Source organism: Sinocyclocheilus rhinocerous, unplaced genomic scaffold, assembly GCF_001515625.1.
Source record: "Sinocyclocheilus rhinocerous isolate Xijiao unplaced genomic scaffold, SAMN03320098_v1.1 scaffold1193, whole genome shotgun sequence".
NCBI lineage: Eukaryota > Metazoa > Chordata > Actinopteri > Cypriniformes > Cyprinidae > Sinocyclocheilus > Sinocyclocheilus rhinocerous.
In genome coordinates, this window is record NW_015642181.1 from 193,521 (window position 1) to 218,373 (window position 24,853).

Genomic DNA, 24,853 nt, shown 5'->3' on the forward strand with positions numbered 1-24,853 from the left:
GTGTTTTTAAAAGTATGTGAAATATTTAAAGTTTGCAGCATAGAATCTTTAAAATACGTCCAGGAGTTTTACACACCAGTCTGTTATTGTGGGGACATTTCCACGCCCCTAAACATGACGCGGAACAGACCGAAACATGATTGGTTGCTTTACCTGTCAGCAATATGGCCTCTTGGGCGGGCCTTGCCATTCAAAGCGGCCATGGATCCCAGACCTTCTGCCGACAGTCTGAAGGTCTGGCTACGCGAGACTAGGGTTCTAGTAACTACAGTTTATGCTAGAGCAGTTGCGATAAAGAGACTCCTGACCTGTCACACCAACAAAGGGCCTGTTCCATTACCCACACTTGTGGTCTCGGCCACTTTTATAGCACATGCACCAGACAGGAAATACGGAAGTCTGTCCCAGTTCTGAGAAATGCCATAGCTCAATGACCTTAATGCACACTAAATACATTTTACAAAATATAATGCTGCTTTGGTATTATATTTTATAAGACATTTCCAACTGATTTTTATCACTTAATCAGAAGCACCACAATTAATAAATTGTGTCTGTTACTTGGGGACTACTTTTAAAATGTCAATTTTAAAGTGTGAAGTATTGAAAATCAAAATGTGTGAATAAAGCTCTGTAAAAACTTTGGGAATTCAAAAGTTCTATGTACAATTGCAGTCTTCATGCACACTTGAAAACTTAATACCAGAGATATGTCATGTAAGTATAAAAGTGGTCATGTGCAAAGACTTCTGCGTACTAGGCCAGACCCAAAAGTTGAGATGTAGACATCCATTCAATAATGAGATTTTAAAAGAAGGTGGTCCATTTGTGCTTTTAGAAATCTAATTTTCTGTTTCCGCTCAAATTTAAATCTACCACGTCTCTTTCCACACCCACAAAATACATCTTAAAGTGCCCCTATTATGCCATTTCGAATATTGCCTTTCATGCAGTGTGTAATGTAGCTGTATGTGAATGTAAACGAACTGCAAAGTTGTTAAGCTGAAAGTGTACAATAAATACATTTATTGTTTCCCAAAAGAAAGAATAGACTCTGAAAATAAATTAATTTTATTTTCACTTCCGAAAGATGAGGCTGCAAAGAATCGGTGGTTAAAATTACCAGCAGTACACCCCAATCTTTTTTTGTGTTCCCATCATTTTACTGATGACTGCTTCTCTAATCTTGTGAGTTCAACACGCGATTTAAAAAACGCTCGCTTTGGACCAGCTGGCTTGACTAAATCACAACCTGTATGTATGATAAATAATATAAAACGTTTATATTTTCTATCAAGCGTTCAAAATACGGAACTATGGCAATGGGCGTATCGTTTCCGACATACACTCTACGCGGTAGACCAATCACAACAGATTGGGTCATCTGACCAATCAGAGCAGAGTAGGCTCACGGAAAGGAGGGGTTTAGAGAGACTGAATCTTAGAACTGCTTTGAACGAATCGTTTGAGAATCGTTGGAAAATGAGGTGATATTAAATGCATAAACTAAAGTGTTTTTTTTTTTTTTTACCTTGCATGCATGTCAGAAAAGCATGTTAAAAGCATGATTTGACTTTCACTTACAGATTCTACAATCCTGGTAACAGCAGATACAGTCAGTCCAAACAGATCCTCTCCCTTCAGGTAAACTGGGAAGAGCTTCAGAGATCCTGTCTCATTCCTTCTCTCCGCCACGGGCTCCAGAACTTTATCCCACACACCTGCACCACAACATGAGGAAATTCTCATACAGTTTCCCCCTCTCACAAAACAGCTGGAGAATTCAACACAGTAAAGATTTCTCAAACAATGACTTCTTTTACTCTATCAGGCTTAATGTGCAAATCCTTTTTGTAAGGAGATAATTTTTTTTTTAGATGTGATTCAAATATATGGTCATTGATCTATAATGCCCCAAAATAGAAATGTGGAACATCTTATTTCTATTCTCACACATGGTTTTTTATACACTTTCATTGTTGTTTATACACTTGTAACTAGATCGGTACCAGATATCGCTGGGGAAAGAAAAAAAAACAGAACTGGTAAACACTGTAAATGCCCTTATGTGCTACTGATTACCTTTTGGTGAGGATCCAGTAAGAACCAAGTCATCGTAACCCTGCTCCATCACACGGATGATAAACTCAGGTTCACCATCTTTCTCATCAATGGAACACACGTAATGGCAACGACGGTTGCCATGACGCATGCTCCAGTAGATCCGACTGACTTTGTAGCCCACAGGAAAAATGGCAGACATTGAGTGGAAGGCCTGCATCTGCTGAGGGAGCAGCTGACCAATTGCATGGAATACCAAGCTGCCTACACGGAAGGTGTGTTCCCGCTCACCCCTCTGGATGATGCTGGCGATCTGACGTGCCTCGTTCCGCTGTACATAGACCCTACGGAACACTGCAAAGCATCGGAGTTCATGCTCGGTCCCTGCCAGCCCACCTCCTATTGAGCCAGTTCCTCTGGGTCTGTGGAGGTGGCACAGCATAGTCTTGTCTTTGAAGAACATGCACTGAGCTTTAAGAGCACAAGTAAAATGGTATGCATTAGTGCAACGCAAGCGGTGACAGCCACTCGTGGCGCCGGTTTGCTGACAGTACGCACACTGCACCGACAGGCCTCTCCTCAGGGCCAGCTCTACGTTAATGAGAGCTCCAGCCTGGGTCTCGTACACTTCAGTAGACCACAGGGCACAGTTAAGGTGAACCCATAAGTCCAGATCAAGGTTTAGCAGACGGGCCGGCCCATCAGTGAGCCCGTCGCCTTCTTCGTGGCAGAAGCAGCAGCGGCGCAAGTCTCTGGGCATGGGTTCAGGCCTAAGAGACATCCCCAGTTTTTTCAGTAGTTCATCAACCTCTTCCTCCTCCGGCAGGTGGTAGTTACCCTTAGGCACCATAATTTGAATGCTCCACTTTCTCCAACGTAGAGCTTTAAAGCGCTTTCCTAATGAATACCGAGGGTCATCCCCACCATTGTGTACTGCTCGTGGCCGAGGCTTAAGTTTGACTGTGACTTTTAGAGTATCAGACTTGCTATCTCCTCTGAGTGTCTCAGAAGTAATGGAGGGGAAGGATATTATCGGAGTTGGGGGTGGAGACTGCTTATGCTGCAGCTGGGCCAAACAGTGCACGTCAAGATCTGATATATTGTTACTGTACTGATGAAGCACCTTAGTAGGATTCTGCTTGTCCTCAGAGTCAGATGGTGGAGGCAAGTTTGACTGTGAGAGCAAGAGACATCAAAGACAAAAAGGAATTTTGAGTTTGCATTCTTTGGACAATAAGACTGAAAATAGCACCAGTGGCACTTCAGTGCGACCATTTAGTGCTCTCAAAGTATCATGAAGTTTATGCGTTTTTAAACTTTTTCACATTGTTTTAAAAATAACAGTGATAAAATACTTTGTGTAGGTTCAATTTAATGAAGCTTTGAATTTTTCTCATTGGCCTCCCGATAACCATTTAAGAATTTATGCACGCTATTAACAGAGACACTCCTTGAGTAAGTAACGTGACTTGGCTTTCTAATTATAGTCATAGATTCCCACAATATCAGTATGAAAGCACAACACAAGCTTGCTGTTGTAGTTTGATGTTGATGACATTATAACCTTATTTATTGTGGTTTCTACTTACCTTGCCATCTACCAATTTAGTCTGCATGGCCGCTGAATAGAGAACAAAGCAGTTATGGCTGCAGAAGACAAGTCCCTCAGCTCCTCTGTGGCCCTGTAGAAAGAACATCTGTAAGATCAGGCTCACCCTAGGCAGAAGCTATTAAAAAAGGGGGGGAAATAGGACATGCCATTTCCCATCTACTGTCGTAAATCATCATTAGATCGAAGTGCCTCACTGGCAAGAGATCAAAGCTTGCATATGTTGCAAACCTCTGTTGATGCCATAAGGAATTAGATTTGCATACTATTAAAAGGAAAGGGAGGGGCTAAGGGTGGGAGACATCAAAGGTGTCCCATGATTTAAATGACCTGAAATGGGCTTAACTGTTTTTGAACTTGGGTATCTCACGGACTTTAACAAAACGTGCTTTGGTACACACAATCCCTTGGGTAATGTCAGTTGACCCAGTGACTGCAGCAGGGTGGATTTTCACTTCCCATCAGGGACAGGATTAGCATAATTGGAAAACTATTCTGTGCCTCCTTGAGGGACTTTGAGGTGGTTGCACATTTTTAAGTGCTCTGTGGCCCTCGGCTTCAGCCTTCTTCAGTGCTGTGTTCAGAGGATGTAGTCTAGACCCACACCAACTGACTGAGCAAACACGAAGCCCTTAGGTAGTGATATTAGATCTAATGACTTAACAAGGCATCCATGAGAATACTAGAATACATAATCTATAAATGACAATCATATGGGTTAGGTCAGTGGTTCCCAAACTTTTTCTGCCGGGCCTCGCTTTTGTAGAGAAAAATATTTTCTATATTTTTTGCTTTTGCCACGTCGCGCTGCTCGCGTCTGGTGTAGACACGTTTTTTTAGTTTTTGTGAATCTTAAGTATATTCATTATCTGCTTTACATCCCTGGCACTGGCAGTATTTTCACAAACTTGTAACTTACATGCTTTGAGCAGAACCATGCATTGTTCATTTATATTTCTACATGGCTCCCTGCAATACAACTCTGATTCTTCAATCGCGCGATCTAGTGGGCTGTTATTGATACAACCACAACTGCTACAACTGATAACGGAGGACTCAAGCGGGTACTGCGCGTCATGTTGAAGTAATTAAAATATGTCAAATTAATATTTTGCGTTGAATTATTTACTTACCAGGCAATTTAGTGGTCTCATGATAAGCGGGAAAATTATGCAGTGTAGTCTTTATCACCCTGCAGAGGTTTCTTTTGCAAAATAATCTGCTGACTGTACACTATCCCTTAGCCTCGCCACGCCCCCCTTGTCATGGCTCCGCACCCCCCAGTTTGGGAACCACTGGGTTAGGTAATTCGAGAGTCTTAATCAACTTTGTGTTTTATACCTGTTTATTTATTGGCAGGCATTTAGTGGACTTTCGAACACCATTTCCAAGAACCACCACCCTGCAATGGGAGCACCACTGTGGTTTAGGCCCTGGACTACTTCCACCCATCTGATAGTCTGGTCTGACCACAACTGAACCTGGAATAAAAGAAAAATATCAACCCTACTAATCATGCAGTTGTCAGAAAACTTAAATTGAAGAGATTTCTGACAGATTTAAAGGGGTCATATGATGCGATTTCAAGTTTTCCTTTCTCTTTGGAGTGTTACAAGCTGATTGTGCATAGATAAGATCCCTGAAGTTGCAAAGACTGAAGTCTCAAAACCAAAGAGATATTCTTTATCAAAGTTAAGACTCTGCCACGAAAAATAATGTGTCTTTTGAACATTAAAGCATGTCAACATATTCTGTTACACCAAATACACAAAATAATGATCTTTAAAAAAGCATCACATGACCCCTTTAATCCATCAAGCTTGTATGTTTTTACAATATTTGTTGCCTATTAACCCTAATGTGCTGTTACTTTCAGATGTACTTAAATTTTAATCTAAGCATGAACAAGGTGTTTTAAGCAGTATATGTATACTTCACACACACAGCTTTTTTCTTCTTCAAATATTCAGATCGATTAATCAGGTCATTAAGTCATTAAGTTTAAAAAGGTAATCTTAAAAGTTAGTGATGGTCAACCCCTAGACATCTTTGTTTTCCTCATTGCAAGTTGAACTTATTTCAACCGATCTGTAAAACAGTATATACCACTCGCTTTTTCAAATTAATCATCAGTGGTGTCCCGCACAGCTGTGAGACCCCCCACAAAGAATGTGATGGCCCCTCCCACCAGCAGTGATGTCATGTATGACAATTTATTGTGCACCTGCTGCAACATACTGCTGAGTCCGTTTCCCCCATTTATATGACTGATTTAACTAATTAATGTGGTGAATTAGCATTGATGCATTTGATGTTATTATTGAATAACATTATATAGGCTATATAATGTGCGTAGTGATTCTGATATCGCTTTTTAGTCAGACTGAAATCCCTGCAGGAATAAATATTTAGTCTATGAACGTGGAGGCAAAAGTGCCGCTGCTCCGATTTGATTGTATTTTAGCAATAGCAGGAGGATCCATCAATAATAATAAATAATACACAGACATCTGTTATAGGCCCCCGGTCTACATATTTTAACTGTCGGCTCAAAAAAAATTAATGTAGGCTAAAAACACGTCTCAGTTCAAACACTGGGATACATCAGCATCGCTAGTTGTAGAAAATAAATTATACAAGCAAAATTCATGTCTTGCAGTAAGGAAATGAACAGTATAAGAACTAGGAGAAAAACATACACAATTAAATGAATAACTCTATACTTGTATATGCAACATTTTGAGAAAAAAGTCTTTCACTGCAGCGTTAATGTTGATGTTTCGTGCACAGGCATTCTCAATACTCAGAAGAGCTAATCTGGACAGTCTTTCTTGTGACATTGTGCTCCGGATAAATGTCTTGATCACTTTCAATTTCGAGAACGATCTTTCAGCAGCAACTGAGAGCTGTTGCAACATCGGGGGAACTTGGGGAGGATAGAGTGGTGTTTGATAAATAACTGCTGTGCAATATCGGCAATGGAGCCACGCTCAATCTCCTTTATTTCGGACTTCAGGGCACTTCTGAACAATAGCAACTGCATGGCAAAGTCTGATGACAAGTCGCCATTGTACTGAACCGCTAAAGTGTTTGCTATTTGAAATAGGTCATTGTCAGAGAACCGCAGCAGTGTACAAGGGCACAAAAACAGTTTGCATCATCAAGGTGTAGCTACACTGAATTTGGTCTTTTAATGTGTTAATGCAGTAAGCCACGTAAAGCATAATGATAATCTAAAAATGTGTTTCATGTGGTAACTTCTAAATTCGTTTTATTTATTTAAACTGTTATTATTATATTACACCAACAAAATAAAATTTAGGGGTAAGAACAGGTAGAAATAGCTCTTTAACATAACTGCATGTCACCACTTTTTACAGAGGGAGGTAAACGCTTAATGTAAAACTTTGCGTGTTGCATTCATATTCTAGGCTATCCTGCAGAGTTTGATCTTTTAATATCACTGCCTTAATGCATATAAGCCACGTTAAGCGTAATAATATCCACTACGATTACCATGCCATATAAGTACACTGCTTATATTAAGTGAAATGTGAGAGAAAATAGATGTCCCTGGTTGTTGTTTAGAACATTAAGCCACGTTAAGAGTTTTTCACACGCTTTTACACTTAAGTGCACTACCTTTGCACTCGTATCTCACGTCTTTTGCAGTGTCTCAAACATGACAAGGCATCCTAAAAGTGTGGCACTCATGTCAAAAGTGCTTTTTTTCAAAAAGAGACCATGTATTTTTTTCCAAATTCCACTGCCTCGTCTTGCGTTTTTCAATGCAAAAACACGTACAGTGGGATTTGTGAATGCCTTTTAGAATGTCCTGATGAATAACCGCGGGGGCTGCAAGGGTGTGTCGTACACCACTGTCAATCACAATGAATTGCATTTATAGTTTACTTCTGTCTTTAAAACGTATTTGAAATTCACAACAGAGAACTTGAGAACTTCAAGCAACCAAAAAGTATTTGTTGGCTTTGTGCGCTGATTTAAAAATACCGTATTGACCCGAATATAAGACAATGTTTTTTTCTTGGAAATACATGTGAAAAAACGCGGTCGTCTTATATTCAGGGTCTAGACTTTGACATGTCAATAATACACCCACAACAATAGGTGGCGCCAAATACGCATAAAACGAGTGTGCCATGAAATACGTAATGTAATGCGTGTTGTAAAGATCGCCAGTAAAAACGAAAGAAAAAGAAAAATGAACTTTAAAAACAGCCAATAAACCCAACAGATAGCACCTCAAAACCGAGGGTCTCTAAACCATTTGTGACATTTAAGTACTTAAGCATTAAGTACTTCAAGATGTTTCTGCAAAATGCAGCCCTGAGATACTAACAGTCAAAATCAATAACTGCATTTGTTTGCATCTAGAAGTCTGTCTGTTGATGTGGGTGAAATGATTGCCTGTCTTGTTTTACATATACTCACCCTCGCTGAATGTCTGGTGTGATAGTGGGGCACCTGGTGGTATGTGGAACCTCATACCAGGTTGTTGGTGGAACAGGGTAGTTTGAGGGGGGACCTTAAGTCCACTCAACATGTCTATTGAGCTGCGGTGCTCTGGGCCTGGAGAGCGCATCACCTCAAAATTCCCGGGTATGGACACACAAAGCATGTTTGCCAGTGCCGACACAACTCCTTGAATGTTCTGGGACACAAGCAGACATATGGACAGAGGTGAGATGTAATCATTCTTGCTTTGAACAAGTCATTACTGCTACTGAATGGATAATAAAATTGCAGACACTCACTTGTGCTGCCACTGGGTTCAGGGTAACAGATACAGATACCAGGTCAGTTTGTGAGCATGCAGAGAGCTGTTCAAACTGCGACGCAAAGAAACTGCTTGGTGGCTCTGTCTTGACTTCCCACTGCCTGGCTTCAGAACCTAGAGGCAAAACAAGAAGGTTGCTCATACCAACACACAGCACACACAATATTAAATTAGACTTAACTTTTTTAAACAATATTTTACTGCATTGAATATTCATGCAATATTACACAAGCAACTATGCTGTTGTACAAAACATTAGCATGGTTGTTATCCAGGTATCTTAGGATGCAGCATAATAGAGCACAACAATCAGGTTCTGGAAGTAAAAACTCTATTCATTTTCTCCATAGGGAAATACATTTTTAACAACAATTGATAAACCTTTAAAGACACCTGTTGTGAGCTTTGAGGTTGTTAATCGATTGTATATACTTTTGTTGAACCCATCTGTTTTTTATTAATTCAGCTTATTTTTTCAAATAAACTTGTTTAATCACGGAATTTGTGGTGAAAAACTGCATTACCCACGATCCTGTACAGAATATTCCACCAATCAGATAGTCACCATGAGCAAAGAGCACCAAAATAAATCTTTAGCTCCACCCACTCCCATGAAGCACCATGACTGAGGCAATCAAGCCGGTCTTCCTACGCTCTCAAAATATTTAAATATCTGTATATAGACATGTTTTTCAATTAACCTAATATATAGTGTTTCTATAGATATGACCAACAACTTTAAATGAAGAGTATTCTATTTATACATCATTTTTAATTTAAGTATTGCCATACAGAAGATACAGAAGACAGATGTCAGCACATTATATAAGTGTCACCCCATTATCTTTTATTTTTGCTTACTCCATCATTATTCTAAAACAGCTTTCGCATAAATGTGCGCGCACAATGTCTTAAAATGCTATCTCAGCAGGTAGCTTACTAGGTTTTTATTAGTCTTTCTTATTAGTCTCTTCAGATTACCTTTACCACTGGCGCTGCAAATTATGGGGATGACTGGAGAGAGAGTAGGGGATGGCGGCTCCTCTTTAACTCTAGAGAGATCTGGATAACGGCTGATTTCCATGCCAACAACACTCTCAGGAGAGGATGATGGGACGTAACTGTCTGGAGTGTCCCTGTCGACACAATGCTCCTGACCCCTATTAAAGACACACAGAACCATTATATACATACTAACCTAAACCAAGACTTTATAGTCAACAATGGGTAGTCTCAGGGTCAGACAGCTCACCTTTGGACAAGTGATCTGATGCATATTGCAACTAGATGTGCTTGAGCACAAATGCTTATTTAAAAGGTAGGTGGGGTTCTAGGCCAGAATAAACTATATGGCTTTGTTATTGGCCAAACATTTAGCTACAGACTAAACAATGTGTAAAAAGCCCTGAAAACCTACCGAAGTTCCTCCTGATTGTTGTGGGGTGGAGTGGGAAGTGAAGCAGGAACATCAACAGTCTTTGGGCCCTGAGTGATGGTGTGTCCCAACAGGTCATCTTCAGCTTTGAACGGAGTAGTGAGCTGCTTCTGACCCAAGCTTTTAGAAACTGAGACATAATCACAAACAAATGGGATTTTTAAAATAGCTAATGTATAATTATAATATATAAGAAAATACCTACACTACAATATAACAAATTGCATCTATGATTTAAAACATTTCATATTTTCTTATCTATGATGAACTATAATAAGCATTTTACAGTTAAGGTCTAAACCAAGACTTTGTATGCATGGTTTTGTATGCTTATGAAACTGAATTTTTCAGTGTTGTTCTCTAATGTGTACATGCATGGGTTTACTTATTTTTATCCAGTGAAAGGATGTGCGTAACCTTCAGAAATTTCTGGACAAGCCTATAGGCCTCCCCATGGTTACCTTCATGAAAGCTATTTTATTGTCTATTCTGTCTAAATCTGTTTTAAAACAATATGATTGAAATTGCCATTGCCATTAAAAACACACCAAACTACTGTTAATAGATAATAGTAATTCAACTTACTAAACTTACCAAGAATTTATATTATAAAATGTGCATAAATTTTTTCAGGCAGTATATACACTCATGCTTACGCATAACTTCTGCCTTCCTGGTCAGTTCTTCCGCCGTGGCAAAACCATTCAACAACTTCTGCTTGGCTACAGGTGGCGGTGTGGGGGGAAGTGAGGCAGGAGGCGTTGGAGGATTGCTAAGATTGTTCTGCTACAAGACCAAACAAGCAAAAAAAAAAAAAAAAAACTTTTCCCCAGGCTTTCCCTTTAAATTTCCCAGACACTCATTGTTCGGAAGAGTTTCGGATGATTTTAGCCGTGATTTAATGTAGCTTGTTAAAGAGTGATGATGTCAGCACAATAGAGGAGCCTCTAAATCCACCACATTCACCCAAAATGCCTCGATGAGATAATCACGGGTGACGTCTGAAGTAAATAAATCTGCAAATTCACCATGTCTACACAACATAGCCTCAGTATAGTAGGAAGTGAAGGACGTAAGAGCCAAACCTTATAGATGAGTTGTGAGTAGTAATCAGATACTCCATTCAGTGATGCACTTCCAAAAGATCCAGAGAGCCTGTTCTCTACATTCAGCTGCCCACTGCCATACGGGGGGAAATGTGCAAAGTTTACCCCAATCAAAGGCTCCATCAGGGGAAGCATAGACAGATGCTGTAAGGATGAAAATGGAGGACACATGATTTGAGTAAAAAAACAACAACAGTATTGTACAAACATGCATATGATGCTGGCTGGAACCAATACCAGCATCTCACTAGCTAATTTGCCGGTTTCAGTCGTAAGCCAAGTTGAGAAAGAATATCAGTGTTCTACAGTGCATAAGCTCTAATTAATCTACTTTCCAGGGATGACCATAATAATAAGTAAGTTTAGACATTAAATGTATATGTCTAGATTGTATAGATTTAAGTCGATTTAAGTCTAGCACTTCATAACGATCATAATTATGCACTGTTTATTTTTGGTTATATCTGTCACAGAAGATCCTTAACATACGTTGATCTTGAGAGTGGGTGTTTACCTGCTTGAGCTGAGTCATCAGTGTGTCATTGGCGTATACCGCCTTTCTCTCTTCATCATCCTTCTTCCTCTTCTTCCAGCGTGACAGCGGTTTCTCAGTCCCATTCTTTGGTGTCCGCTTGTTGCGCTGTTTTCTTTTGCATTGCTCTGGCACAGAAGGCTCCAAATCTGGTTTGCCTGTCAAATGGCTGTTTAAGCCACTCTATAGACAATAAACAACTCTTTCAGCTCCAAGAAAGGACAGACCAAGACAAGCTAATAAACATTAATCAAATCTACTTTCACAATTTCACAATTCTGTGTTTTGCAAAATGCTAATTTTTTGACATCTTACATTTACACACACACACACACAGGTTTGTTTTTGTGAATTGTGGGGACATTCCATAGGCGTTTTTATACTGTTTTCTATTGCCCTACACCTAAACCTACCCCTTACAGGAAACTTTCTGCATTTTTAGATTTTCAAAAAAACTAATTTCACTAAATCACTGAATGATTTATAAGCCTTTTGAAATATGGGGACACTCAAAATGTCCTCATAAATCACCATCTCTTTGTAATACCTATGTCATAACACAAATTTGTGTCCTCATAAATCACAAAAATGCGTGCACACACACACACAGACATTTATATATATATATATATATATATATATATATAATATTAGTTATCAACATAAATATTAAATATTATTACAATGTAAAACAAAATTTTTTCTATTTTAATATACATTAAAATCTAATTAATTCCTGTTATGCAAAGCTGAATTTTCAGCATCATTATTCCAGTCTTCAGTGTCACACGATCCTATAGAAATCATTCTAATATGATATCATTCAGATGAACTGAAAAAGTGCACTTTACGGATCGCTTGACAGAGCTCAGTCAGTGTTCGGTGAGTGAAAATACTGTATATCTGTGCTATATATATTAGCCTCTAACTCACACACTGGAGAGTGAAACTAACAATTTATTAGCCAATGGCTAATATTATACATTATTTAGTTGCCCAGCATGAAAATTTAGTCGCATATGCAAGTAATTTATTTGCATTGTAGAGGGTTGTTTTATGCCATTTCTTCTCCACATTTACAAAAGTGTTTACATGTTCAAGATTATGATTTTTAGCTACATGTATTTAGCCGGTTGTGTAGGGAGGTAACCATAAAGCTCTTACCGAATAATCTGTGCTGTCCAGTCTTAAAGAGCCTTTGCAGTCTGTCAGCCCCTCATCCTCTGACCGTATACTGTCCTTGGACATCTGATGTAAGAGAGGTGTTGAGGAAGAAGGAGGGGTGCTCTTGTTCTTTAGAAGGTGTTTGAGTAACTCATTCCCAGTGTCCACTTTGGTGCTCTGAGCTGGACTCTGGGATGGTGGGGTGGGGGAGATTATCTCATTGCCCTCTTCTGTCTTTACTATACTGGCTCCTCCTGCACTATGGTCAGTCACTGCCTCTCCCTCAGCCTTCTGGCACACACTGGCTTCTAACTTTTCCAGCTTGATTTCATGGAGGAGGCCTCCCTCCGAGCCCACGCTGGACTGTCGCCGTAGTGGAGTACCTCCAGAGAGTGGGTTCTCCAGCTCTGAGGATGGTGGCAGGCCAGTCATAGAACTTACGGGGTTGGAAAACTCTGAAGTGTCCTGGTCTCCCATGATGGCAACACTACGCGTTGGGGTGGAAGAGGTGTCTGATACACACGGCGTAAGTGGGGCAGTTATGTCAGAATGAGGTGTAGAAGGAGTTTTGACTGAATCTGCATCATCATCCAGCTTCTTCTTTCGACTCCTTTTCTTTTTGCCCTTCTCCTCAGGGATGATGTTGGAGTAGAGCTGGATGAGGGACTGTCCTGACCCAGGAAAATTAGGAGGTAAAGGGGTTGTGGAATCCATACCAAATGAGGAAGCTTCCCCTCCACTGTGGGGTGGCATTCCATGCCCTCCAAACCCAGGTGCACGTGGCTGACCTGGGGAGAATCCATGCATCATGGGGTTCTTAGGTTGAAAATTAGGACCCATATCTGGGCCAAAGGAGCCATTCCCCGGCATAGGCCTTCGCTCGCCACCTTGCAAAAAGGTTGGACCTGGACCCACAAAGTCTAATGGCATATTTCCTTGCAGAGGGAACACTGGGCCCAATTGCTGTTGTTGCTGTTGAGGCCCGGGTGTCTGCATGAATTCCTGTGACAGGTCAGAACTGAAGAAGGGCATCTGGGCAAGACTGCCCCCACTCTTGTCGGGGCCGAGCCCCAAGCCCTGCTGCTCCAGCTCTAGCCTCTGCAATGCCCTTTGTCTCTCCACTTCCTGCATGAGCTGCACCCGCTGTTTCTCCTGCTGCTCTCGAAGGCGCTCTCGACGCTCCCGCTCCTGGAAGCCTTCACTAAATGGATTATTATCATCAAACTTCACATGAGGGGCACTACTACTGGATCCTCCACCATTACCTCCAGCTACAGGGCCAGGCTGCCCAGGTATACCTCCTGGAACCATAGGGGGAGTTGGCGGTGCCTGGAGAGGCTGGGTGGGGTTAGGAAGTGGCATTTGAGGGGGCAGGTGAGGTGGCATCCTGGGTCCACCTATTGGTCCAGTGGCACCTGGATGCCAACCTGGCACATTGGGCATGTGAGTAGGCTTACCAAAGTGAGGTTGTTGCATGGGCAACATAGAACCCATCATAGGCTGGCCCATTGGGGGTCCAACAGGCATCATTCCAGGGCCCTGTCCTTGGATTCCTGGCATGGCCTTCATTGGACCCATCATACCAGGTTGGAGGCGCTCTTGCTGTTGTTGCTGCTTAACACGATATTCCTCAATAAGCTCAGCATGTTCTTTCTGTTGCTTCCGTATCTAAATGAGAAATGGAGAGAGAAATAAGTGTGAACAAGAGACAAAATGCTGTTTATATTATTCTGAAAAATGTTGATCAAATAACAGGTAGATAGTGATAATGTCATTGAATAAATCAGGAATTGAGTTCCTCTGAGGCCCTAGATACACCTACATTCCACTCCATTAACAAAAAAAGTAATATATATATAATAATAATTAGAGGGCAAATCATGTTAGGCATAGGTCTCTATAAGTTCTTTATCAGGGGGTCAATGACCATTAAGGGATATGAATTGGAGATTATTTCAGAACACTGAGAAATATTAAAAGTATATATCAAAAATATTGATAATCATGTTTACAGAGGCACACACAAATTTGTTAAAAAAATAATATCGAGAATTAGTATATTCCTCCCCCTTACATCATCTGCTATCAATAAACAACAGCAAGCAGCAAATCATGGTTCATAGATGTGATATGAACTAAACACCATTGTCAATTTAAAAAAAATAAAAACAAGGGATTAGTCCTGCAATATTTTCTATGAAAGACTAGGAGTGACACTGAAAATAAAATGAAGGAATAAGTTATCAATTTAGTAATAATAAAAAATTAAAAAAAAATTAAATAACATTTAAATTGACAAATTAATAGAAATTTTAAAACCGTTTAATTCATGTTTAATAAATAGTAAATTAATAAATCATTTTGAAAGGATATTTCAAAATAAGTCTGAAAAAAGCTTTTGGTAGTAGCAATATCAACACAGCATACTCTAAATCTATGCATCATTGCCTCTCAATAGTCAGCCCTGACCTTTCTGTGGGAGAGTCAGTTTCTGACTGGCTACAATCTGCTAAATTTGTGCCTCACCTTCTCTGACTAAATGCGTAATGGAAATCGACACACAAGTTCCTGCTTTAATAAAGGCATGGTCTTTTTACTGTGCAATGACAGTTTGTCTTACTGAGAGTTTGTCTACTTTGAGTGGCATGTGTGCAAGATGTAGCTCTTAAAATAGAATCAAAAGTTGATTGGTTTCCCCCTAAGTGAACTGCTCCCAACTCAACTGACAAATGGATTTAAAAAAAAAAAGCAAAAAAAAAGTGTTATGCTTCTTTAAATAACTATATTACCTGTTCCAATTGCTTTTGAACCACACTTTGCTGTTCAGTCACATGCTTCAGCTGTTCTGCGTCCTCCTCTGGGAACTCCCGTCCAGCTTTTTTCGCAGTGCGCTGTTTTGCAGAGAGGGCCTTTTTAGATTTTCTGTGGGCCCCAATCTGGTCCTCCAAAAACTTCTGCTGCATTTGAAGAAGCTGTTGAGTTTCCTGAAGCCACTCCTCGTATTGTTTTTTCTGAGAATCATCTGGAAAATGAAAAAAAAGATGTGAGATTTATGGGATGTCCAGCCTCAGATGATTTACTTTTACAATGATTACAATGACAAAATAACATTTACTGATAAACAACTCTTTGGTAAATACAGAATAATAATATTATTAATAATAATAATAATAATAATAAACTTACTGACAAATCCTGGTCCAAAATTAGGGGGATTGGGTCTCGCAATCTGTGGGGGCAACTTTCCATCCTAAAAGGAAATTATTGTATATGTCATTAGAACAGGTTTAATGCTGGAGAGAAAAGGTCATAAGACTAAATAAACCTGTGGACATACTGGTCCAAAAAAATGTTGCGAAAAACCAGCTGTGTCTGGGCCATGTGATCCTGGAATCTGTTGCATTCTGCCACAAAAGAAAGCATGGAGAGTATTCAATACAAAGAAATGAAACACTGAAAATCGCATGTGGCCGTGTTCAGATGCAAGTAAAGAATTAGGCCAGTCAGGGTAATAAACAGCTTCTTGTACTACTGCAGTTGCTGCCAGTTTACATACTAAAGTGTTTACCTGTTCATAACCATGGGTGTCATACCCATACTGTTCTGTACCATCACTTTGTTGATCCCCTTCAGAGCCACCATCTTTGCCTTCATGATTGGGTCAGTAATGGCATCAAAGTCTACTAAGTAAATAAATCACCACAGAAATTACAGGATTGTGATTTGTACATCACAGTTGTATTCACATTTCAAGTATTTTTTAAGTACTTGAGATTCTGAAGCTTAAAAAACATAAATGTAAACCTATATTCTAAATATTTAAAATTTAAGCAAAAAAGCTTACATTAAATAATTGTACAAAAATTATATTCAATAACACTAAAAACAGAATTGTAAAATCTGAGCTGTTGATAGTATAGAATCAAGTCAGGTTTAAACTATTAGATTGACAATGTACAGGTACAACAGCCTCAATTATCAATTAGTCAAAGTGGAGGTTAGGCTTACCAATGTTAGGGAAAAAAGGGTCACTAGACCGTTGCCGAATCATGGCCTGCATCTGCCTTTGCTGTTGTTGCTCCTGCCTCTCTTGATCCAGCAGATCTTGAAGAAGAAGGGGCTGTTCATCTAACAGAAGAGACCTGTTCTGTTGACTCTGTTGTGCTTGAGACCCTTGTTGCCCTGTAGCCCCAGAATTGAACATGCCCTGTTGAGTTTGGGAGTTTACAGGATGGGGAACAGGATGCTGACCACCAATCATAGGCAGGTTTAGATCCACTTGTCCTTGTGAAGGTCCAAACCCTTGAAGTGGTACCTGCTGGTTGCCAGACTGCATCAAATTTGCGTTACCTAAAAGTGCCCCTTGGGTTAGAGCTGGATCTGTCCTGTGCCCCATTGTTACTCCAGGGTTTATCCTGTGTTCTTGGGGTTGTCCTTGAAGCATAACCATACTCATGTTTGAGCCAAGATTAGTCTGGCCATTGGGGTCACCCGGGATAGGAGAAATTATGGATTCGCTCCTAGTGTCCTTGAGTTTTTCCTTGATCAACAGACTTGACAGCACTGAAACAGATCCAGTATGCACATCTGCACAAGATTCCTCAAAAAGACTAGAGACATCATCTTGACCACTTTTACTTCTCATAGGCCGATGCCCATCCACTGAGGTTCCAAGACCTTGGCCCTCAGTTTTTATGGTTTCAGACTGAGAATGATCCTGGACCTCTTTTGACATACTCTTTTCATGTTTGACATCACTAGGACCCTTTATGCCTTCTGATTTAGGTTGAGCTGAAAACATACCTCCACATCTGGCATTTCTTTTTTCAGACAAGGCTTTCTGAAGGTCTGAGGTATCCCCATGGTCATCTTCTATGTGATCACTCAGCTCCAGCTCTTCATTAAACATATATTTTTTGTCCTCAAGGTTCAGCTCAGGATCTGCATAAGCTATAAGATCAAACTTTCCAGATTTCAGAAGATCATCAAGATGAAGATCATTTGTTTCTAAGTCTAAATCTTTGCCATCATCTGCATCAAGGTTCAGGTTGTCCAGGTCTTCATCAACCAAGTCTTTGACCTCCACATCATCAAGGTCCTTCACAGCAGAGTCATGTGTTTCTAGCTTCTCAACACCACTACAAGGCAATGGGATTTCCTCTGTTGGACCAGGGGTTGTGACAGGAAGTATTGCAGATTTGGCACGAGTAACTGAATCACCACTGAATGAATGGCTAAGTGGTGCTGCCAGGGGGGTCTGCTGTTGTGCTGCATTTGTATGGTGATGCAGATTATCCATAGTAGCTGAGGTCTGTAACTGATTGACTGATCCTTGTCGTGACTGGCCCAGCATTGGGTCCATAATTCTGGGACCTTGATTTCCTGTAAAGGCCATATTTTGGCCTACCATGAAGCCATGAGAGGGTCTCTGGGAATGATTAGGATGGTCCAAAGCATTAGGTGGACCAAAAGATAGTCTGACCCTGTTCTCTGGAGCCCTGTGACAAAGTTCAATAAATGGTTGACCCATTATATTATGCTGTTGCATTGGAAGGCCACGTGGTGGAAAATGCTGGGGTCGGCCCATTTGATGATTACTGCCTATTGACCTAACAACATCAACAGGTCGTCTCATATGTGGTGGAATATTGTCAACCATTGGTCCACCTTGTATCTGGTGAGGGGGCCTGAGGAAATGTTCCTGGCTTGGAGCTCCAGGAGGAAATCCAAATCTGTAAGGAATTTGGTTTTAAGAGAACTTAAAAACAAAATGAATTACTAGTTTGACAGTACAATTGATGAAGGAAAGACAATTACCTTTGTCCTTGCTGACTCATGCCAGTGTTGTTTAGATCCCTGGGGAATGGTAGTCGGGAGCAGTGGGGTTCATCAGGCATGGGCCCACGCTGATCGGCAAGGAAAGTTCCAGGAAATCTTTGTCCAGCATGAATTGGTGCAGGTCTCATAGTACCTGGATATGGAGGTGGAGGTCTACAAAAAATATCATTCTGAGGTCCAGAATCATCATGTGACCAATGCCTTGGAGTCCCAGGTGCAGCAGCAGAAGTTGCCTCCTGGAGACCCTTTTCCAGTCTGATTGCACTTTTCTGCTGCTGCTGTTTGAGAATTAACTGTCGTAGTCTTTGGCGCTAAAAAAAGAGCAATAACAGTATACAATCAATAACATGCCATTAAAAATAGAGCAGAGATTAAAGGAAAAGGGTAAAGTTCTCTAATTGAACAACACAATATGTTTTCAAACCTGTTTAATTTTCTCTTCAGTCTCTCCAAGTGGTGGTTGCATTGTGTTGTGTGTATCTGATGGGATGCCTGTGTTTACTGGAACATCATGTGACAGTCTTTCCCCTGTTTGTGAACATGGGGTTAGAGGAGCTTGTTCAAATGGATCATGAGTAGGTGTCTGGTTAGGGTTGGTCTGTTGTAGAGAGAGACTTTCATCTGAAATCCCAGGATGTTTTGGGGTTTGAGAATCAGGAGCATAGGGATGAGCAAATGGGTCCTGCATTCGTTGTGCTTGATGGCTAAGCGGATCTGTTTGATGGGACATGAAGTTTACTCTGGGATTTGGTCTGGGGAAGGCTTCTGGGTCAGCTCCTGGACGTGGAGTTCCAGGGGGTTGAGAATATGGGTCAGTAAGAACTGGTCTTGGTGTTCCTGGTGGTTGATCATAAGCTTCATTTTTGACTGACCTAGGAGTTCTAGAAGGCTGTGAGAAGGGATCTGTGGTTCTCTGACTACTTGGAGATTTAGGGTATCTCTCTCCGGAAGAAGGTCTTGGAGTTCCTGGCATCTGAGCATATGGATCGATAGCATGAGACGGAGATTGTCTGCGACTATTAGGTTGTGACTGAGAAAACTGATCAATTGTTGCAGTTCTAGATGTGGATGATGGCAATGTATATGGATCAGAGTGCGGTCTTGGGGTACCAGGCATCTGGGCATATGGATCATGTGGTCTTGGAGTACCAGGAGGCTGAGCATATGGATCAGGCATTTGCTGAAGGTAGTCTGGTCTAGGTGTAGATGGTGCCTGTGAATACGGATCTCGTTGAGGGTGTCTGCTCATGGGCAAGGGTTGGGCAAAAGGTCTCCCTTGTCCTGGACGCATCATTCTGCCCTCATTATTGAAACCATCTCCCATTGATGGATGAGGTGTAAGAGGCTGATGTGAATAGGGGTCAGAGTGTTGAACTTGGGATAAAGTGTCAGATGACCCCCTTCTCATGCCTTGCTGCCCTGCACTGAATGAGTCTCGCTGTAACTGGGAAGGAAGCATGGGTGCTTTGAACACTGTTACAGATCCTGACTCATTACTCCCTGGAATAGGTGTTAACAGTGGCCTAGAGTATGGGTCAGAAAGAACCATGCGGCTATGGGCCATGCGCTGGTATGCTTCCGATCTTAGGCCTGGTCTGGAAAAACTGTCTCCAGGTGTGACATTACTGATAAAATGTCTTCCTTGTTGCTCAGATAATGGTCCTGGTCTAGGTGGACACATAGGTTTCACAAACAGGTCCGATGGTCGAGGTGTGTCTGGAGGCTTTGCATATGGGTCAGTGCTGGCGGATGTTGGAGACCCAAAGGATTCATGGGCTGGTGAGGGCCGACTCCTTTCTTGCATGTCAGACACAGAACTTCTGTGAGGCGTGCTTGACTCAGATGGGGGTGGCCTGGGGGTTCCCACCATTTTGCTATATGGATCCCATGGAGAAGAAGGACGGGATCCAGATGATTCAGGTGAAAACATTTGAGAAGACTGAGGCTGAGATGAGGGACCCTGTGGGTACTGAGTATCCTGGGTAGGGGTCTTTGCTGTGGATGAAGGGGGTGGCGGTTGAGGACGCACAAATACATCATCTGTTGATGCAACCGATGTTGCAGTTCCAGGAATCTGAGTCATTGTAAAGCTATCCTTGGGGGTTAACGTTTGCAAAGGAGAAGCATTACCTTCACTGGTGGGCTGAGTTGTCATTGGACTCTGATTACCACTTTTAGAGTTGTCTCCACTGAATTGCTGTTGTTGTTGCTGCTGTTTCTGAAGTTGCTGCTGCTCATTTTTCACCTGTTCTAACTTTTGCGTGGCTTCAATTTTTGCCTGTTGTTTGCTCATTTGTCTCATTTGCTGCCATGAACAAAAAAATAGATACTAGTTAATTAAGCCACATCACCTAAAATAAGAAAGCAGTATTGATTACATTTTTTGTGGCCAAATTATTATTTTTTGTTTCTACTAAACACTTTCATACCATATTTATCGGTACTGGGCTTTGGCAGATGTGTGCCAGAACTGTACCTCAACCTGGGATTCTAAGAAATTATCCTCTCAAAACAGCCTGCAACTACTTAAAGGGATAGTTCACCCAAAAATGAAAATTACCCCATGATTTGCGCGTCCAGGGGATGACGTAGGACGTAGGCATAGCATAAGCTCCGGTGAGAAGTCTCACGAGTGCTAGTCATGCAAGTGCTAGTCTCGCGAGAAACAAGTTTTGTTTACAGCAAAGGAAAACCAGTGTCCTCTTGGCTTATATCGAAATCCTCCGACATTTTTCTTTACAAATCCTCGTTTTGTACTACTAATTCGTGACTAGGGCTGCAACAAATGATTATTTTGATAATCGATTATTCTAACCTCTATTAGTACAATTAATCGACTAATCGTCAATTATTTCACTGATCAACAGACTTTGATTGATTATCCAGCTTTTGCAATTAGTTAAAACATTGAGTTATACATATTCTAAATAAATAAATAAAGGCAATCACTTCAGCTTTTGAAAATCATATTGTTTAATTACAATTATTATACAATTAATTTATACAAATAAATATATTTGGCACAAAATGAGATGACCGAGAAACTCTCTCATTTACCATTTAGTTAGCCATATGAAAAAATTAACTGAATGACATAATTCTGCCTGACATCTCCTTTTGTAAGTCAACAAAATAAAGGTAAGTGATAAGACGTTTTATTTTTGGATAAACTATTTTATTCACAACATAATCTCTCTTAAAATACATCATAAGGTTACGGAAAACTGAAAATAATGCTACTATGACCACTGACATGCACGTACATAATAAAATGTAAACATTTTTATTTATTTACCATTTAATGCTTTAAAGCATCACTGACTTCTACATGTTATTTCGATGCAAAGCTTTGTCATATGCCCAGCCAAGGCATATTGCATTTCATTCTGACAAATTAACAAAACTAGAGCAATTACTGATCACATCCATTTGAATTCACATCCTCTAACAAAGGCCTAGTTTCAACTGAAGTCAAATAGCTATTTAAAAAACAAACTAATTCTGATTAAAGATTAGATGGTGCTGATCAACCCATTTTTTAAACATCAAGGTGAAAGCTTTGATCAGAGGTTGAGACACTCTGTTTTGAATAACACACTCTCACAGTCTAGCATTTGCAATGAAATATCCCTTGGGCTGCCAATCACCTGTCTGAACTTCCACTCTTGTTCATGCTCAGACTCCTTGTGCTTGAGTGGGTCCTTGAAGAGCAGCTCTGTGTCCATGGGAATGCTGGGATCAAAGGGATCAGCTGGCTGCTGCTGTTGCTGTATTTTCATTGTGTCATTAGACAACTGAACTTTGTTTATACGAAGGGCTGCTCTGTTGTCTCTAGCCTTTTGCTAGTGGGTCAGAGCCAAAAAAGAAGTAAAAATCTTCATATATGTATATAAACACATCCAATTTTAGCATTTATGAGGCTTAACAGAGTCTCTTACCACATAAGGCGCCCTTTCCTGAGAACTAGCTTTCCTCCATAACTTTGCAATTTGCTTCACTCTAGTTGCCCAATCTGTGAAAAAAGTCAGATGGTTGGTCTCTAACTTGCCTCCATTTCAAGTGTGCAATTCTATTTGTAGTGATTTAGGACAATCCATTCACCTGGAAAATCATCTTGAAGGTTTGGGAAGTTCATATTGGTGTAAAGAACAGGAGCCACAGTGGCCATATCACCAAGAGTTTCTTCCTTCTCCCACTTTAACGTGCTCCTCTGAGCATTGGACATGGTGTCAGTCTCCACCTCTGGTGGAGGGCAAGATCCAGGAACGGGAATAGGGGAAGCCCAGGGACCAATCACATCACCCCCTATCTGGCTGAATTTCTTCTCCCTGTAGTGAACACATTAAGCCATTAAGTTTCATTGAAACTATATAGATTTTTAAAACAGAAATGCCAGTACTAATCTGTGTTACTCAGAATCTGAATTCACTCACCTCACATTTTCTGGAAAAGGCAAGCGGTGAATGGAAGAGAATGTGCCAGATACTCCAGCTCCAGGAATCACAGGGTTTGGAGGAATCACAGTTTTTGGCCCCATCAGGCCATTCATGCGAGGGAACATTCCACCAACATCTCCTGCAAATGAAACCATGGAGAAACATGCACTTTTAAAATGAGCATTACATTTTACATGTGACACTGAAGTTACAAGCACACAACACCACCACATCTGTGTGGTTTACTTGACTGTTAATATGAGGAGATATATGAGGAGATTGCAGACACTCCAGCTCCAGGAATCACAGGGTTTGGAGGAATAACAGTTTTTGGCCCCATCAGGCCATTCATCATAGGCATGCGAGGGAACATTCCACCAACATCTCCTGCAAATGAAACCATGGAGAAACATGCACTTTTAAAATGAGCATTACATTTTACATGTGACACTGAAGTTACAAGCACACAACACCACCACATCTGTGTGGTTTACTTGACTGTTAATATGAGGAGATATATGAGGAGATTGCAGACAACTTGATACCTGGGTTCTGGAGAGACATTGCTGTAGCTGAGGCATTGGGGGCAGTGTTGGGTGGATGAGGAAGTTGAGGAGGCTGGCTGGCATTTGGACTGAGCACTGCAGTGAATAAGTCTTCCACATCTTTACTCTCCAGTTCTAAATTGAATGAATAGAATGAAGGATTTTCATTTATAAAGAGTTTTTACCAACTCCCAACTAAGAAATGAACGCATAACACATACATTGAATATTGTTAAAAAGTTACAATTGATGCACTGAATTTTCATGAAACAATGCTTTTTTAACATTGCATAAATATAAACTTATTCTGAGATATCTAAAACGGCATATTATCCACTTTTCTAAATGGGAGACAAAAAATTCAGAAAATTAGGAAAATAAAATATTTAAAACATCTGCTCTGTTGCAGATTGTCAAAATATTTTAGAAAGTAACAAACCTGGAATTTTGTAGAACTTGCTAAGAATAGCCCCTGTAAAAAAGGAAATATAACTAGGCCATTTAACAAAATCCAACATCCAGAAAATCAAATATTACAGCATAGTAACTGAAAACATTAAAAGACTGAAGTTGTCACCAAATACCATTTTTTCAAGTGCAAAATGCCAAACAATTTTTCAGTTATTACATTTAAGTTTGCAAACAATAATCACAACTGACAAGGTGGAAAAGCTGCTAAGGTAAAATCACTTGTTTGCTAAGGAAGAAACAAGAAATATTCATAATTAAATACAGATTAGGCCAGATATCAAAATTATCAGATACCTGTGCTAAATATGTAACGCAAATGTAACATACTTTATAAGCAAGGATAACACACACCAAGTGGACAAAAGTATTGGGACCATTACACCAACAGGGACTTTACTGACATTAGGGCCTTTCGCACCGCGGGAACCTTTTCATAGAAAACGCCCTCACCCGCCATGATTTAAAACGCGGTGTAAACATACATAAACAAACATAAACATTGTGTCAACTTATTTGCGATATTACAGCGATAGATGGACGGACGCTGAAGTGCAGGCACTTGTAGCAGGTGTAAACATACATAAACAAACATAAACATTGTGTCAACTTATTTGCGATATTACAGCGAATGATGGACGGACGCTGAAGTGCAGGCACTTGTAGCAAATGTAGCACTGCCAGTTGTCGTTGGAGATTCTTAGTCCTCCTTTCCGTTCTTTCTTTCGCTTTACGTATACGTCGACTTTCCATGTCCATTATCGTGAAACCCGCGAGACATAACAAAAACACAGCTCCGATCACAGCGTCCTCCAGCCTCCTGTTGTTAATGTTGTTTTTCTTTGTTTCTGTTGTTGAACG

At 40.5% G+C, this 24,853-nt stretch overlaps 1 protein-coding gene across 1 annotated transcript in view; it reads right to left on the reverse strand.

The window, feature by feature from the left end:
* The window catches only part of LOC107755698 (histone-lysine N-methyltransferase 2C-like), a 170,251-nt gene that overhangs the window by 5,035 nt on the left and 140,363 nt on the right, over positions 1-24,853 (reverse strand). Inside the window, exons 30-54 of the mRNA XM_016572585.1 lie at positions 23,964-23,996; positions 23,525-23,659; positions 22,977-23,118; positions 22,645-22,871; positions 22,482-22,555; positions 22,191-22,385; positions 18,968-20,848; positions 18,523-18,854; positions 16,714-18,437; positions 16,274-16,385; positions 16,043-16,109; positions 15,892-15,955; positions 15,495-15,727; positions 12,706-14,373; positions 11,524-11,724; positions 10,989-11,153; positions 10,560-10,689; positions 9,886-10,033; positions 9,450-9,628; positions 8,446-8,582; positions 8,123-8,342; positions 5,012-5,151; positions 3,651-3,743; positions 2,083-3,235; positions 1,585-1,721 (exon numbers count right to left, since the gene is read on the reverse strand). Coding sequence (XP_016428071.1) covers positions 1,585-1,721; positions 2,083-3,235; positions 3,651-3,743; positions 5,012-5,151; positions 8,123-8,342; positions 8,446-8,582; positions 9,450-9,628; positions 9,886-10,033; positions 10,560-10,689; positions 10,989-11,153; positions 11,524-11,724; positions 12,706-14,373; positions 15,495-15,727; positions 15,892-15,955; positions 16,043-16,109; positions 16,274-16,385; positions 16,714-18,437; positions 18,523-18,854; positions 18,968-20,848; positions 22,191-22,385; positions 22,482-22,555; positions 22,645-22,871; positions 22,977-23,118; positions 23,525-23,659; positions 23,964-23,996 — 9,590 coding nt within the window. The remainder of the gene's footprint in view (positions 1-1,584; positions 1,722-2,082; positions 3,236-3,650; positions 3,744-5,011; positions 5,152-8,122; positions 8,343-8,445; positions 8,583-9,449; positions 9,629-9,885; positions 10,034-10,559; positions 10,690-10,988; positions 11,154-11,523; positions 11,725-12,705; positions 14,374-15,494; positions 15,728-15,891; positions 15,956-16,042; positions 16,110-16,273; positions 16,386-16,713; positions 18,438-18,522; positions 18,855-18,967; positions 20,849-22,190; positions 22,386-22,481; positions 22,556-22,644; positions 22,872-22,976; positions 23,119-23,524; positions 23,660-23,963; positions 23,997-24,853) is intronic.